This window comes from Rhinopithecus roxellana, chromosome 10 (assembly GCF_007565055.1).
Source record: "Rhinopithecus roxellana isolate Shanxi Qingling chromosome 10, ASM756505v1, whole genome shotgun sequence".
NCBI classification, from domain to species: domain Eukaryota; kingdom Metazoa; phylum Chordata; class Mammalia; order Primates; family Cercopithecidae; genus Rhinopithecus; species Rhinopithecus roxellana.
In genome coordinates, this window is record NC_044558.1 from 103451830 (window position 1) to 103469897 (window position 18068).

Genomic DNA, 18068 nt, shown 5'->3' on the forward strand with positions numbered 1-18068 from the left:
CCTGGGGCAGGAGGCAGGTTCGGGCTGTGGTTTCTTTCTGGGGTGTGAGAAGCGATGAGGTACTGCTGCCTCTGGGATGCTCCCAGCTTGTTCCAGCCTCCTGACCGCCCCTCTGTGGCTGACGGTCGACTCCCCTGGGGTCACTGCCCTGAGTCTCAAGGGCACTTCTCTGCGAGCTCCAGGTGTGCTGCCTTACCCTGACATACAGACAGTACCTACCCCTGCTTTCTAGAGCAATAACCATTTTCATCCTCTACTTATTACAATCCTTTGTTATTCCAATGAGAGTCTGCGGGTGGCCGGGAAGGGTGAGAGATGGATCATTTGTGTTCAGGTAACCTCCCGGAATGAGAGGCCCAAAGACACACATAGTGAATTGCCTAGTTAGCAGTTCATCCGCACGGATTTGATTTTGCTGAATGATCACCATTCTCATACAGCAAGGCATCTTTATGCAAAGGATGGTCCTCTTACCACCCCAGCCTACTTCCTCAATCTCTCGTCTCCACTCTGCCTTTCCTTCTGACCCAACAGCTGTCACCTCGCCTCACTGCCACACCTGTCACACTCCATTCCAGGCCACCAGTGCGACCAGAAATCTCTGAAGTCGCTCCAGTAGCTTAATTGCATCACAAAGTCACCAGACTGGATAAAGTTATCCTGCTGACCTAAAACCTGTCAGATGTGCTGGCCCCTCCCCCACAGGGCACGCCTGGACAAGATGGCGAAGGCTCCTTCACCAGCTACCCCCCCAGTCACTGCTGACTACCTACCACATCTCAGCACAGGGCCGGGCAGCTCGCACCACGGGGCTCCTGCCTAGGGCTGCACCCCTGCCTCGGTGCCTCCCGTTCCTCTCGCAACACCAGGTGAACGCCTCTCCTCCACAGAACCTCCCTCCCGCGGGGGGAGCCCACTGCTGCTCCACACGGGCTTCCATGAGGTTCCTGGCTACGGGGCCTGCTCTGGCCTTTGCTTCTGTCTGCTTTTTAATTGCACTGGCTTTTTATTTTTACGTGCATGTGTGTCCTGCGACATGAAAGTCTCCCTCCAAGAACATAATAAAGTAACTGAAATCGAGTGAGCGAAGTATCGCCTGGCAGAGATTCTCAAGGAACCTGCTTTGACAAATAAATAAATGAATTTCACTGGTACAACAGTTTGCAAATAAACAGCTTCAGAAGTCCCAGGGAGTACGAAGGATTATTTGAAACTTTCTGCAAACGTCCAGTACACTGAACAGACTGTTAGACACATACCTAAGGGCTGCTCACACCCACGTTACCTCCAGTGCCACGCTAGGCAAGCACGCCACAGCGCAGAAGGCGGAGGTTTAGCGCAGAACCCGCAGGGGCCTCCAACCCCAACCCAGCCTGCAGGTGAGGTCGCCGAGGATCCTGCGCTTGCCGACTTACGGTGGAACGTGCAAGGCCAACATGCAAGTGGCGGCATACCTTTCACCAGCTTCCCGTCCGGGACGGTCTTACTGGACGACGCCTCCTTCTTCCCGCCTGAGCCTGCCCGTGCTCCCACCTCGGTCGTGTCTTCAGGCGCGCCGTCATCCCCAGTGTCACTCGGCTTCTCAGGAGCAGAGTCTGTGGGAGCCTCTTCTGGTGCGGACACAGCCTAGAGATGAAATGTCACTATAAACTGTCAGCAAGAAATTATACAGACATTTTCAAAAAAGAGAGATGTATACAGTATGTATGCTTCACTGGACGATGGCAATTGTACATTACTGCCCAAGCAGCACTGGGAACAGACTTCCAAATCCAGATCTGCTATTTTTTCTTACAACAGAATGTATCAAAGAGGAACAGATTTCCTCCTGTCTGAAAAACACTATACTCTTTGCAGCCCTAATACTGCCTTGGGGACCAATCTTCGGTACCTTTTCTTTGGACGCTGATTACTGAGAATTCTTTAGAAATACCACATTCTCCCCATCCCCTAAAGGAGTCAGTTTCCTTCAGTGTGGGCCGTGCCATCGGGGACAAAGGTCTGAAGGAATCTCCTGAGAAGCAAGGTCCATGTGGTCTCTTCACCAAAACTGGCTTTACAAAAATGCCAGGGCGTCTGTATAGCTGAGAAGAGCAGAGCAAGGCAGACGATGGGGCTGTGGGACAAAAAGCACTTCCAAGGGCACCAGCACCACACCAGGGACCTGCTGAGGGAAAGGGCGTGCAGGAGGAGGCAGAGGCTGTGCTGCAGGACACCCCCAGCACCAGCTGGCCAGGTATGAGGCGCCCACATATATATATACATATATATATTTTTTTTAATTTTAATTTTTTTTTAAATTTTTATTTTTTTGAGACAGAGTCTCACTCTGTTGCCCAGGCTGGAGTGCAGTGGCGTGATCTCTGCTCACTGCAAGCTCCACCCCCCGGGGTCCATGCCATTCTCCTGCCTCAGCCTCCAGAGTAGCTGGAACTGCAGGCATCCGCTGCCATGCCTGGCTAATTTTTTGTATTTTTAGCAGAGACAGGGTTTCACCATGTTAGCCAGGATGGTCTCGATCTCCTGACCTCATGATCCGCTCGCCTCAGCCTCCCAAAGTGCTAGGATTACGGGCATGAGCCACCACACCCGGCCATATTTTATATATTTCATACATGCTAACACACAGAAGCAGGGTACCCGGCTGTCAGGAAATGTAGCTAAAAACTGTAGACAGCCAAAACATCGAACAGCTGAAGGAACAGGATTTTTTTTGTTTGTTTAGAATGTGCTGGACAGGCCGGGCGCGGTGGCTCAAGCCTGTAATCCCAGCACTTTGGGAGGCCGAGACGGGTGGATCACGAGGTCAGGAGATCGAGACCATCCTGGCTAACACGGTGAAACCCCATCTCTACTAAAAAATACAAAAAACTAGCCGGGCAAGGTGGCGGGCGCCTGTAGTCCCAGCTACTCGGGAGGCTGAGGCAGGAGAATGGTGTGAACCCGGGAGGCGGAGCTTGCAGTGAGCTGAGATCCGGCCACTGCACTCCAGCCTGGGCGACAGAACGAGACTCCGTCTCAAAAAAAAAAAAAGAATGTGCTGGACAAACAATCATCAATACTGTGAATGTGGGCAGATGCTATCAACAGATCAAGTTCCAGAGCTAAGGGGGACGTGAAAGATGGAGTATGCCAGACATACATTAAAGAAAGGTGAAGAATCACCTAGCCCTTTCACCTGTAGGAGAATAAACAGAAAGTGACTTCTGATCCGGAAGGCAGAGCCACTTGTAACAGCTTCACAGCCTCCCTGTGTTCAGACACGTACCTGCGTGCTATCGCCCCCTTCCTTCTGGAGAAAGAACTGCTTCTTAAACTCATAATAGGCATTATACTGGTGCCATGGCTGCAGGAATTCAAATCTGAGCAGAAAGAGAAAGAAAATGGGTCATTTGCCAAGATAAGCACACGGAAGCAACAGCAGGCCCTGTTCTCCTAGCTCTTTACTGATCTCCGCAACTCTACAAGGTGGTTACTATTACAGCTACTCAGAGACGAGGGAGACGGACGGCACATGAGGGGTCGAAATCGCTTGCCCGGGGTCACACAGGTCACACTGCAAACTGACAACATATTTTTAGGCTTTACTAGCACTGAGGCATGGGACATTACTTGGTTTTTAAAAAGAAGGGTTTGTGTCTAGATTTTTAAGGCAGATTCTTGAAAACCATGAATTAAAGGCTTTTATTTTAAGTAGCTTCAAAATTCTTACTTACAAAATGAAACAAACAAAAAACAGGTAACATAATTTAAAAACCCCAAGTCTAAGCGATTTAACAAGCCAGTTAAAAAATGTATTTATCTAAAGACATTGGTTGGGTGTGGTGGCTCATGCCTGTAATCCCAGCACTTTGGAAGGCCGAGGCAAGTGGATCACTTGAGGTCAGGAGTTTGAGACCAGCCTGGCCAACACAGTGAAACCCCGTCTCTACTAAAATACAAAAATTAGCCAGGCGTGGTGGTGCGCGCCTGTAGTCCCAGCTACTCGGGAGGCTGAGATAGGAGAATTGTTTAGGCCCAGGAGGTAAAGGTTGCAGTGAGCCGAGATCACGCCACTGCACTCCAGCCTGGGTGACACAGTGAGATTCCATCTCAAAAAAGACATTTGAGCCAAGAAAAGGATTAAAAATACATAAAAAAAAAAAAAAATTCATTCTGTACCTACATTTTTTTTTGTTTTGTTTTGTTTTTTTTGAGATGGAGTCTCGCTCTGTTGCCCAGGCTGGAGTGCAGTGGCCGGATCTCAGCTCACTGCAAGCTCCGCCTCCTGGGTTTACGCCATTCTCCTGCCTCAGCCTCCCGAGTAGCTGGGACTACAGGCGCCCACCACCTCGCCCGGCTAGTTTTTTGTGTTTTTTAGTAGAGACGGGGTTTCACCGTGTTAGCCAGGATGGTCTCGATCTCCTGACCTTGTGATCCGCCCATCTCGGCCTCCCAAAGTGCTGGGATTACAGGCTTGAGCCACCGCGCCCAGCCTGTACCTACATTTTTTAAAAAAGGCTAAACGAAATCCCCAAATGCCATATACCTAACATATCAAATTCTTCTTCTGACCTTTGATCATTCTTGGCACGAACACTGGTCTCGAACTTCAGGCCGTTCCTGGCGACATACTCGGCTAGCTTGTCAATCACAGGCTGGACGTCGGGGGGCGGGGGGATGATGGCGGCCACGGGGGCAAGTGCACTGTGGGAGAAGAGTCTGTGAGGGCCCTGGGCCTCAGGGGCTCACCAAGCTCAGTCCTGGCTGCTCGGAGGTCCTCACCGCCTCAGATGTCCACAGAGACATGTGAGTTACAAACAGTGTATAGGGGAGGCTCTTGTTGAAGATGATGCATACGACAGAAACTAAAGTCAACTAGACAGGATTATTGTCAAGAGTGAAAATGGGGATTTTAGTGATAAAAGGTGCATTTTTCCTACTAATTAACATTTCTCCCCAATCACAAGCTAATTCTTAGAAATAACCAAGAGTAAGTTTTTTTGTTGTTGCTGTTATATTAAAAAAAAAAAGTCAGCAAGCATGATTCAGCTTCCTTCATTTCCTGTTTGACCTGCTCAGCGTGACCAGAAAGAGTCGTTTTTACAGAAACTCCCGTGTTTCATTACATTTCCCAAGAGCCTCCTTTCAAGGTGGGGCATTCCAGGCCCTCTGGTAAAGCGCCTGTCTCCTACTTGTCCCACGAACACGGGGGGCACTCGCTGTTGGAGAAGCTAGGGCTCTGCCGATGGCTTCACAGGTTAACTTAAGTAGCTGCCAGGCCCCCGCAATGGCCAACAGCTTGGGAGAGACTCATGAAGCACCCCAACATCACCTTCCTCAACTTTACGAACCTGCATGTTTTGCAAACAACTGCAGTTTCACTGTATACTGATTTTGCCTAGCACAGCTCAACTGAGACTCTGACACAAAGCGGAAGAACAGATGCTGGAGATCTGGGATCAGCGTGCGACGTGAAATGAACTCAACTTTGTAAGAGATTTAACTTCAACGCTAAAAAGTTTGTGCTACGACCATTTCTGTTTTCCTGTCAACTTTGTAACTTGGGGATTTGGAATAATAACTACTCAGATAATGGGGACCCCTGTATGTGATCCAGATTACAAGCCCCCCATGGAGACACAGACGGCTCCAGTGACTGCAGTGCTAAGTGACCCACACAGCAGGCGCCGGCGGACGCTATGCCTACCTTGTGGTGGTGGTTGTGGAAGTGGCCCCGCTGCTTGTCTCTGCCGTGGTTGGGGGCGGCGGTGGCGTGGTCCCGGGAGGCGGTGGGGCAGTGGTCGTCACTCCAGGGGAGTTAGACACGGTCACACCAGCAGGAAGGGTGCTGTAGTAAGTGGCCACGTCGATTCCGGGAGGGGGCGGCGCCAGGCAGTAAGTGCCATCCGGTAGCATGTAGTAGCTGTAATACATGGCTGCCACGGTCGCTGTGGAGACACATTGCCCGGGAGTGAGCGTGGCCAGCGACAGACTGGTCCGTGAGTCCACAACACAGTCACAAGAGCCTGTCCCCCGGCAAGATGCAGCCTTGCTTCTGCTCACTTCCAACCATGCCGTTTTCTAGATTTTTCTGATACAAAAATGTCTGTGCAATACGCAATTTAAAAGAACCAGGCAAAGCCACAACACACATCCAAAGACAGATGGAAAGGGAACGGCATGAGGACATTCAAAGCCACCAGACGTGAATATTCTCTAGACAAATTAATGTTCTCCTTAACTTCAAAATGTGCAGGTTTGGAACAGTCTCCTCTCTAGCGGCAACCAGTCATCCCTTTGTTCACATGGCCCACCAAGGCCACCTATGCTCCTATATGCACATGTGAGAAAATGCCTCTGGCTAGCTCCCTGCACTGACATCGGCTTTCATTCTCCAGGCACGCTGCTCCCTCCGTTCACACGTTAATCCGGAAACTACCCCCTCGGTAAGGCAGGTGCTCCTGGCAACCCCGGCGTCAGCCCCCGGCCCCAGCAACACATGCTGTGTGGGAATTTATTCAGTAAATAAAAGTTCCCAGGCTTACTGAGGCTGTGTCTGGACCTTTCCATCACAGACAGTGGTGGACGCCATCTTCCCACCTATTCTGTGCACACATGCAGGTATCTGTAGGGCAATGGCACGCTGTCTTAACAATTAAAAATCCTGTACATTTATCCTTTTTGGGGCTAAATGTTCAGAACCATGAATCACACAAGATTCAACGATTACTTATGAAATTTAATTTCCAGTCCTATTGTAGATAAGCAAGTAGTTCTGACTACACACAGATTTAATTTCCTCTTTATTAGGAGATGGCAAAAATATTTTTCTAATTAAGAACTTTTATCTTCATTTTCAATTAATTCACCTTAAAACGATAACACTGAAAAACAGTGAAAGCTTAACCATGGTTTCCAGTAATGTATGCTATGCAGAGAAACATTTCAGAAGTACAACTTAGACTCTCTTGACCTTTCCGTCTTAGATTGGCAAGGCAGCATAATTCCAATCTGTAGGCATATTCTCCAGCTGCTAATGACTTATTTAAATTAATTATACATGATGAACTCCTAAACCGTCGCTCTCTAGCTCCATGTTACATACCAACCACCAGGACACAGAAACAGCAATACTCCAAATTTTCAAAACAAGATAAGTGGGCTCAATGTACTCCACGTTATTGTCTACACAGAAATATCTGAGTACCATCTCTGAGAAAAGGCCAGGGGCAGGGATGAAACCCTTGGAGGTCAATGGGAGGAGGCTGACAGCAGGGCAGGCACTGTCTCTGAGGCTCCTGTAGGGGCAGGTCCTGTCTTCACTGTCTCTGTAGTCTCTGCACTGAGCACAGATTATGTGCTGGACCGACGAACTGACCTGATAGTCCAACACAGGCTTTCCTATCAAAATCAGGAATCCAAATATAGGCACATGCTTCTGTAAGAGACAACGTCATCCCTGGAAGAGGGGAGCTGCTGCTTCTATCCACTCCCTGCTGGAGCCATCAGGCTACTCTGTATGGGCCAGGGTGAAGCCAGCACTCGAGGGGAGACAGCGCAGCCCACTGTGTGCTTGGCTCTGGGGAGGGCTGGGTGGAACTGACCCTACTACTGACTGGCTACTGTCAGGTCTCAAGCCTCCCACTTCAGCAGGAAGGACGGAAACCCCATGTTCTGCCCTGGACAGTCAGTCTCATCCCTAAAAAGAAGCCCAAATATGTTTTAAACTGGGGCTACAAAGGAAGGGATCTGAATTCATAAAAACAAACAAAACAAAAGTTTATAATTATTTCAATTAGTAGTACATATTATGCAACTCCAACCTGATACCTGCATTCTCTACGTAACTGTGTAAAGTGCAATCACCCTGGAACACGACAGAGATGAAGAAATTATTTTCAAAGCTAAGCGCCATTTCTTTGAAAGAACCTGCAGACTGTTAGACTGTATGACCTTCCTGAGCATTCCATCTTGTTAAATAAAAACAAAGTGTTAAAAAAAAATAGCAGTGCTGGCAAAATGGCAGACTACTCAGAGACTCATCCACTACAAAACAAAGCCAAAAACGTTGGCTAAAACATAATGAAAAATTTAGGCTGGGTGCAGTGGTTCACATTTATAATCCTGGCACTTTGGGAGGCTGAGGTGGGAAGATGCTTCAGGCCTGGGCAATATCGTCAGACCCCAACTCCAAAAAATAAAATAAACTAGCTGGGCATGGTACACACCTATCGTCCCAGCTACTTGGGACGCTGTGGCAGGAGAATGGCTGGAGCCCAAGTTCGGGGCTGCAGTGAGGTGTGATGGCACCACTACGCTCCAGCCTGGGTGATGGAGTGAAGCCCTGAGCTGAGCTCACAAAAAGAAAAAACGGCTGTCTCTAGGTGTAAAAATGAAACAAACCCCCAAATCTGAAAACACCTCCAGGGACATCCTCGTCTGGGTCCACAACTTGCTTCAGAGGCTCCACGCAAAAACCACCCAGGCTGACCATGCTCTGGGCACACTCTTGACCCAGACCCAGGAGATTCTCACGAAGCAGAGCTGTGAAGCCGAGATACGCGCAGCCTCTGTGAGCCAGGCTGCTACTAGCCACTGCTGCTGTGACCTCTTCCCTGTGGTTCTCTCCAAAGTTTTAATCAAATTGGAAAATCGTCCTGTTTCTCAAAAGGACTCCAAGAGAAATAAAGTATGTGCTGTTCAATGAGATGAAAACACTCATCTGTTGGCAGACGGTGGAACGCGGGGCGTGTCCTGTGGCACTGCCATGCTCCGAGGCGGCCCGGGAACCAACGCCGCAGGGGTTCATGAATTCCGCTACACTGCTCTTTGGTTGCCTCTCCCAGATTCCCATTTCGTAGGGTGTCAGGGATGTGAAGATCTGAGGGAGGACATCAGATGCATCCTTCCCCAGATGCTGTGGCCCTGGTGGGAGGCAGGACGGGCACAAGGCATCTGGAGCAGCCCAAGGCCAGTCTCCTGAAGGGCTTCTGCCGCTTGCCCAGCCCGCCCCTTGCCCTGGTTTCTGGTCCCCAGGTCTCTGTCCTTGGCACAGCCTCACAGGGTCTCTGCCTGCCACGAGAGGCCCCTTTTCAGCTTATCTCCAGTGCCACCTCCTTGGCAGACGCAGGGGGCCTTTGCTCTGGGCTCACGTGGGACCTCACGTGGGACCCCATGCACAATGCCCTAAGGCGACTCCTGCGCCACCAGGACTGGGGTGCAGCTATGGCCCCAAGGACTCCTCATCTCCAAATAGTGACCACAAAACCTCAGCAGCTCGTACAGCTCCTGGCATGAGCAGGCCCTCAGTAAGTGTTTAATGAGTGAGTTCATGCCAGCTGTTGGCACGGCCTGGGCTGCTTCTAAAATGCCTCAGTGCTAAAATATCCTGCAGTGACCATGAAGCTGCTTGACACATGCCCCACACAGTGGCAGCACCACACAGCTCACAGAACCCTTTAACTGGACTGAAGCCCTTTAAACTGACTAGCAACTACAGGACATGGGGATTTTGTACACAGCCCCTTGTATGTTGTATACAGCAATTCTCATGAACACTAAACTTTAAGAATTTCTGGACTAGAATAGGGTGAGAACAGAATTAGAATCTACAAGCTGGGCTGTAGTCTACAAACTGCAGTCTGGGCTGGCAAAAGTCACATCAGTTTTACAATAACTGTGCCATCACTAGTCATAAATGGGGGCGGGCACAGCGTGCCAAGGGGCTCCTGCTGTCCTCAGGCTGCCACGACATGCAGGGAATCTCCTGGGCTTATCATGAGGCTACTTCCCAACAACCTCACCACACACTGACAACACCGTGAAATGGAAAATGCACTGAAGCCACCTGTAACCTACCAAACATCATGGCACAGCCTCACCTGCCTTAAATGTGCTCAGGGCACCTACAGTAGCTGATGGCTGGATGAAATCATCTAACACGAAGCCTATTTTATAATAAAGTTTTTAGCATCTCAAGTAATTTACTGATGCTCTACTGAATGCAAACTGCATTTGCCCCATCATCAAGTTGAACCCTCAGTAAGCTGGGACCACATATATCTTGTTAGGTTTGTTGCTGTTCTCAGGATTTTCTATTGAACTTCCCAAAAGAGGACTAGGTTTTAAAGTAAGTTAAATGCTGATGTAATGTTACTCTAATAAACACTATGAGTACTACGAAAGCCTACTCCAAATAAATCCAAGAAAGAAATTCCAACAGGTACCTACACAGTCCCTAAAGGCAAGTGTAGTTGTATGATGAGAACCAAGCTGCTTAAAAGCAGGAAGCACATTTGTAAGTCCTTCTTCCCCAATGCTGCCTCCTCTGAAACGAGCAGCGCTACTTAACACAGGTCAGAGAAATCTGCCTAATTATCTCCCAAGGCCCCTCTATTCAACTGGCTTCTTGCAAAAACCAGAGCCAGTTTCCTGGTATCTCTGCATGATCTTAATCTCGTGTAAATTCAACAGACAGAACAGAACTCCTGTGCTGAGAAGGTTCTTAGAGAGGAGGAGACTGGTGAGCAACCACCTTTCTGGAAGAACTAAGTCGGGGAGGATGAACAATGTGTGTATTAAGAATGAAAACAGGGCCGGGCGTGGTGGCTCAAGCCTGTCATCCCAGCACTTTGGGAGGCCGAGGCCGAGATGGGCGGATCACGAGGTCAGGAGATGGAGACCATCCTGGCTAACATGGTGAAACCCCGTCTCTACTAAAAAATACAAAAAACTAGCCGGGCGAGGTGGCGGGCACCTGTAGTCCCAGCTACTCGGGAGGCTGAGGCAGGAGAATGGCGTAAACCTGGGAGGCGGAGCTTGCAGTGAGCTGAGATCTGACCACTGCACTCCAGCTCCGGAGACAGAGCGAGACTCCGTCTCAAAAAAAAAAAAAAAAAAAAAAAAGAAGAAGAATGAAAATAGGCTGGCCAGGGTGGCTCACGCCTGAAATCCCAGCACTTGGGGAGGCCAAGGTGCAGGGATCACTTGAGGCCAGGAGTTCCAGACCAGCCTGGCCAACGTGGTGAAACCCCATCTCTACTAAAAGACACAAAACAATTAGCTACTTGGGAGGCTGTGGCAGGAGAATCACTTAAACCCGGGAGATGGAGGCTGCAGTCAGCTGAGATCAGAGACAAACTGCCTCCAAAAAAAAAAAAAAAAAAAAAGAATTAAAATAGTTAAGAGTTCTATGGAGATAAGTATAGATATTCTGAAAAAACACACCTGAGTAAGCCCCTGTGTTTTAGCCAGGCAAATGTCACTAGCTGAGCATATCTGAGAGGCAGCAACAAGCCAGCCTTCCTGTCTCCCGGCTCTCCAGGCATCCAGAGCCAGATGGTGGCCTCGCTGCTCCCACAGCCCCAGGCTCTTCCTCAGCACTGGCCATGCCTCTATCTCCTTTCCTGGATCTCTAAATCCTGTTGACAGGGACTCTTCTAAGTTCAATGGCTTTAAATTCTATTTATACTTGATGGCGGCAGAATTCACATCTCCAGCCCTGAGCTGAACTTGAGCTTGTGCGTTAACCACCTACTCAATGTTCCCACTAGGACATCTCATCCATATTTCAAGTTGAATGTGTCCAGAACAGAGCCCCTGATTTCTCCCATGCCTCTCTTCTGCAGTCCCTCAACACAGGAGGTGGCCACACTCCTCATCCATCCAGTTCATCTGTCAGACCCCACGGCTGATGCCCCACGATTCAGCTCTGCGTCCTGCCCTCCAGCTCCAGCACCTCCTGCCCTCCACGTGCACAGCCTCTTGGCTGCTGCCTGCCCTGGGGTTTTCTGCCCTTGCCTCCACAGTTTCTGCCTGAATCCCTCCCACGGTGACCTCTCTCAACCAGGGTCAAGCTAAGTCCCTTGTCTGGGAAGCCCTCCTGCAAACCTACTTGCCCGCTTCTCCCACCTCATGTCCCGTTGCTGTCCCATCCCCGACCCTGCACATGGTCATTGCTGGGCTCACCTGCACTTCCTCTGGTCTCTGGTCACGGGAGGCCTCCCTGACCCATGATGCCAGCACTGCTAGCCTCCCCAGAACCCTGGTCCCCTTGTCATGGCCACTTTCTCCATCGCTCTTGGTCACGTGCCCACTGTCACTGTCTGGCTCTGCCTCCAGAACACAGGCTCCACGGCAGAAGCAGCTTTGTCCCCTGTGTTCCTGGCATGGCAGAGCATGATGCAAATCCCTCAATGCCTGTACAAGTTACACAGCAGAGAACGGGAATGAGCATGGCACGAGCTTTTTGTTTTTTTTTTTTTGAGATGGAGCCTCGCTCTGTTGCCCAGGCTGGAGTGCAGCGGTGCAATCTCGGCTCACTGCAAGCTCCGCCTCCCAGGCTGATGCCATTCTCCTGCCTCAGCCTCCCCAGCAGCTGGGACTACAGGCGCCTGCCACCATACCTGGCTAATTTTTTATATTTTTAGTAGAGACGGGGTTTCACCGTGTTAGCCAGGATGGTCTCAATCCCCTGACCTCGTGATCCGCCAGCCTCAGCTTCCCAAAGTGCTGGGATTACAGGCGTGAGCCACCGCGTCTGGCCGGCATGAGCTTCTCCATGGCAGTAAAGGCTCCTGCAGATGGTGGCACCCAGCACCCACATTCCTAGGGAAAGACATACCCATCCAGCAATTCAAGGTCCTTCCAAACTTTACCTGTCAAATGGGAGGGCAACATTAAGGCATTTTCAGATATCCAAGAATTTAAAAAACTTTGTGTTCCTATGTACCCTTCCTTGGCAAACTACTGCAGGATGTGCTCCAGCAAAATACAGAAGTAAACATACTAACAACAGTAACAGGAACGAACACAGGAAAGAAAGACAAGTCACAGAAAAGTACTGGCTACAGGCACAGAACACCGATGGTCCGGGGGGGACACAGAAACCCAGCTGTCAATTTCACCAAATGCACACTGCAAACAAACAACCCACACACCAGAGAAGCTGGCTGCACCTGGATCTAGCAGCAGCAAATGAGGCATCAAAAGTCAAGACCTGCCTAAAAGATGGCACCATTACATGAGTCTACACTACAACAGCGCTGTAGGTCCTCAGCAAGGAAGTCAGCACAGCTCCATCTGAGAACTGCCTCTCAAGGGTGATCTGGACTTGCCTGCATTCCCTTCCGTTCTTTGTCCACACGCACACTTCTCAGATATACAGAGTGGGCTGCATTGCGAAGATGATGTGCACATTCCCAATACTCACCTGAGATCTCTCCAATTCAGGCTAATGGTTCAGCAATATATGCAGTCATCTGTAATACTATGCATGTACATGTATTAGTGTGTCATACAGAACATGCAATATGCAGCAAATTTCCCAGACCATAACCGATGTTTATTTCCATTTAATTTTCAAGCTGGATTCTAGGAGGACGCCACTGAGAGGGGATTAACCCTAGCAATGCTGGTGAGCCAGGTAGCCGCTTGCTCTGAAGCCCAAAGCCTGACCCACTGCCAAGAGCCACTGTTCCCTGCAGGCTTATTCGGCTGCTGGATCAATGTCAGCATACATTGTTTTCATGGCAATTCCACTATTTAATGTAAAATTCTACAATACTTCTTTTTTTTTTTTTTTTGACAAAAAAAAAAAAAAAAGGCCTTACTAAAAGTTTTATTACCATCTGAAGATGCAGACCCCTGAAAGAGGTATTTTTAGTCCCTTCAGACTGTGGCAGCCTACTTGATTTGAGACTCTTACTCTGCTTGCGGTTCGAGTGCTGCCTTATTCACAGTGAATACCTGCACCCCAGGAGAGGTTCAAATTCTGTGCATGGAAATGTCAGGCATTGACAACACAATTCAAGAATAATTGTTCTTATTACTGAATTCTGCATTCTCAAGAGTGAGGAAAGTGCCTAATACACCCGGGGGATGTTAGAAACCTTCAAGGTCTTCTAGAAGTGAATGAGAGAAAACAGGGCTGAGAAACTCTTTCTCCTGCAAGTTTCTCTTTTCTACTCAGTTATCTCCATTCTCAAGACTTCTGACTTCATCTCCTGAAGTCAGATAATTTTCAAGAATTCCTAAAAGACCCCTTCTGGCAATTGTTTGTTTTAGGCAGGGTGGTTACCTATTAGCTCTCTATAACATAAATCTCATATTGCAAGAATAAAAATAGTAAAACAAACCAAAAACTCCTTAAGATGTAAGCCCAGAGTTTTTAAGAAAATATGACTTCCTTCCCATATTCCCAAATACTTAAAAGCATTTACTATTTGGCTCATCACACATTGTGTCCAAATATTTTCCAACTGAGATAAAACAGTGATATGGTTTGGCCGTGCCTCCACCCAGATCTCATCTTGATTTGTAACTAGCACAATTCCCATGTGTCGTGGGAGGAGCCTGATGGGATGTGACAGAATTATGGGGGTGGGTCTTTCCTGCGCTGTTGTCGTGTTAATGAATGAGTCCCACAAGATCTGACGGTTTCAAAAACAGGAGTTTCCCTGTACAGGCTCTCTTTGCTTGCCGCCATCCACGGAAGACATAACTTGTTCCTCCTTGCCTTCTGCCATGATTGTGAGGCCTCCCCAGCCATGTGGAACTGTTAAGTCCATTAAACCTCTTTTTCTTTTTTCTTCTTCTTTTTTTTTTTTTGAGACGGAGTCTGGCTCTGTCACCCAGGCTGGAGTGCAGTGGCCGGATCTCAGCTCACCGCAAGCTCCGCCTCCTGGGCTTACGCCATTCTCCTGCCTCAGCCTCCCGAGTAGCTGGGACTACAGGCGCCCGCCACCTCGCCTGGCTAGGTTTTTGTATTTTTTAGTAGAGACGGGGTTTCACCATGTTAGCCAGGATGGTCTCGATCTCCTGACCTCGTGATCTGCCCGTCTCGGCCTCCCAAAGTGCTGGGATGACAGGCTTGAACCACCGCACCCGGCCCAAACCTCTTTTTCTCTACAGTCTCAGGTATGTCTTTATCAGCAGTGTGAAAATGGACTAATACAGTAATTTGGTACCAGAAGTGGGGGGCTGCTGAAAAGATAACCCCAAAATGTGGAAGTGACTTTGAAACTGGGTAAGAGGCAGAGGTTGGAACAGTTTGGAGGGCTCAGAAGAAAACGGGAAAGTTTGGAACTTCCCAGATATTTGTTGAATGGCTTTGCCCAAAATGCTGACAGTGATAGGAACAATAAGGTCCAGGCTGAGGTGGTCTGAGATGGAGATGTGGAACTTGTTGGGAACTAGGGCAAAGGTGACTTGTTATGTTTTGGCAAAGACATTGGTGGCATTCTGCCCCTGCCCTAGAGATTTGTGGAACTTTAAACTTGAGAGAGATAATTTAGGGTATCTGGTGAAAGAAATTTCTAAGCAGCAAAGCACTCGAGAGGTGACTTGGGTGCTGTTAAAGGCATTCAGTTTTATAAGGAAACAGAGCATAAAGGTCTAGAAAATTTGTAGTCTGACAATAGAAAAGAAAATCCCATTTTCCGGGGAGAAATTCAGGCTGGCTGCAGGAATTTGCATAAGTAACCAGGAGCCAAATGTGAATCCCCAAGACAACGCGGAAAATGTCTCTAGGACACGTCAGAGGTCTTCATGGCAGCCCCTCCCATCATAGGCCTGGAGGCCTAGGAGGAAAAAATGATTTCGTGGTCCAGGCCCAGGGTCCCTGTGCTGTGTGCAGCCAAGGGACTTGGTGCCCTGTGTCCCAGCTGCTCTAGCTATGACTAAAAGGGGCCAATGCATAGCTCGGACTGTGGCTTCAGAGTGTGGAAGCCCTAAGCTTTGGCAGCTTCCATGTGGTGAGCCTGCGAGTGCACAGAAGTCAAGAACTGAGGTTTGGGAACCTCTGTCTAGATTTCAAAGGACGTATGGAAATGCCTGGATGCCTAGGCAGAAGTTTGCTGCAGGGGCAGGGCCCTCATGGAGAACCTCCGCTAGGGCAGTGTGGAGGGGAAATGTGGGGTTGGAGCCCCCAAGGAGAGTTCCTATTGGGGTACTGCCTAGTGCAGCTGTGAGAAGAGTGCCACCATCCTCCAGACCCTAGAATGGTAGATCCACCAACAGCTTGCACCATGTGCCTGGAAAAGCCACAGACACTCAACACCAGCCTGTGAAAGCAGCTGGGAGGGAGGCTGTACCCTGCAGAACCACAGGGGTGGAGCTGCCCAAGACCATGGGAACCCACCTCTTGCATCAGCGTGACCTGGATGTGAGACATGGGGTCAAAGGTCATTTTGGAGTTTTACGATTTGATGGCCTTGTTAGATTTTGGACTTGTACAGGGGCTGTGCAGCCCCTTTGTTTTGGCCAATTTCTCCCATATGGATGGTTGTATTTACTCAATGCCTGTACCCCCATTGTATTTAGGAAACAACGAACTTGCTTTTGATTGTATAGGCTGATAGGCAGAAGGGACTTGTCTTGTTTCAGGTGAGATGCTGGACTGTGGACTTCTGAGTTAATGCTGAAATGAGTGAAGACTTTAGGGGGCTGCTGGGAGGGCATGACTGCCTTTGAAATGTGAGGGTGTGAGACTTCGGAGGGGTCAGGGAGGGGGTAATGATATGGCTTGGCTGTGTCCCCACCCAAATCTCAATCTGAATTTAAATACCCACTATTCCCACATACTGTGGGAGGAAACTGGTGGGAAGTGAGTGAATTATGGGGGCAGGTCTTTCCTGCGTTATTCTCGTCATAGAGTTTTATGACATCTGATAGTTTTAAAAACATGAGTTTCTCTGTGCAAACTCTTTGCCAGCCACCATCCATGTTAAGACATGACTTGCTCCTCCTTGCCTTCTGTCATCATTGTGAGGCCTCCCCAGCCGTGGGGAACTGTAAGTCCATTAAACCTCTTCTTCTCAGTCTCGGGTATGTCTTTATCAGCAGTGTGAAAACAGACTAATATAAACCATAAGGCTATCCGTATCACAACACAGAATGGTTGCCAATGATCTGTTAATGGGTTCTTATATGCCAAGACCTACTTGAGAAAATCAACACTTAACATGCAGTCCATCACAACCACACTGTATTCTGTTGCAACTTTCAGACGACCTAGTATCTTAAAAAAAAAAAAAAGTCCCCCAACAAGAGAAGACTCGTTTTGACATCACTGAATTGGATTTGGGAAACCCGAATGAATTCTGTAGTGATGCAAGATTATTCCATTTGTCAAGTTGGGAAACTACCAAAATGAATCTGTCTTGGGCATTTAACCAGTTAGTTGGAATTTTAGCCCCCTGTGCTTAAAAGTCACCTCTTTTTGGCAAATAAAACTTTCCTCTAGAAAAAAAAAAAGGCCTGTCTCTAAACATTACTTACCATTTTCATCAGTGACCCTCAAAGTAAAAAGTTTTCAATTTTTAATGCTATATTGAGGTTTTGAAGACTTCTTACATAAAAATAGTTGTGGGTACAGACAGCAAGTGGCTGAAGTGGGACCTGGGCCCCACCACGGAGAGAAGCAGGCAGAAATGCCATTGACCTGCAGTGGGGATCCTGCCGGTGAGGAGAAGGGGGCTTGTGGACTGGGGGCCCTGCCTGACAGACATGCTGTGATATTCAGGAACGCCTCTCCCTGCGGGTCCCTCACTGGGGGAAGGAAATCCACTCTAGGACATTTTTAGAATCTCACAGAAGACAGCAGAGGACAGGTCTTCCCAAGAAGGCTGTTGGAAGGGAAGACAAAGGAGCTAAGAGAAGGTGAGAGAGCATCAAGGAGAATCCACCCATACCAAGAACACACAGGCTCCCACACCAGGGAAGGAGGAGCGCCAGATGGCATGAGACCCCGCACACACCCCCAGGAAAAGCAGCAGAGGGAAACAGCATGGCATGTGAATGGCAACTCAGACTGAAGAAGCATGTAACCCGAGGAACCTCTGAGCTCTCTGAGCCACAGATGAATCTGGGAAAACAGGAATTCAACAAAGCACAAAAATAAGGTAACACAACCACATGCAATAGAGGGGGAGGCTGTGAGGCAGGGTCCAGCAGGCGCTCTCCCTGTTCCTGTACAGCCATCAGCAGAATGGTATTTACTGGCTTTTTTCTCTTTTGAGACAGACAGGGTCTCGCTCTGTCACCCAGGCTGGAGCACAGTGGCACAACCATTGCTCCCTGCAGCCTGG

The 18068-nt window shown here is 48.9% G+C and overlaps 1 protein-coding gene across 3 annotated transcripts in view; it reads right to left on the reverse strand.

The window, feature by feature from the left end:
• Window positions 1-18068, reverse strand: part of SFSWAP (splicing factor SWAP) — a 96068-nt gene that overhangs the window by 45374 nt on the left and 32626 nt on the right. For all 3 annotated transcript variants that reach the window (XM_010378563.2, XM_010378565.1, XM_010378564.2), the window contains exons 8-11: window positions 5690-5930; window positions 4555-4686; window positions 3269-3362; window positions 1455-1626 (exon numbers count right to left, since the gene is read on the reverse strand). In XM_010378563.2, coding sequence (XP_010376865.1) covers window positions 1455-1626; window positions 3269-3362; window positions 4555-4686; window positions 5690-5930 — 639 coding nt within the window. The remainder of the gene's footprint in view (window positions 1-1454; window positions 1627-3268; window positions 3363-4554; window positions 4687-5689; window positions 5931-18068) is intronic.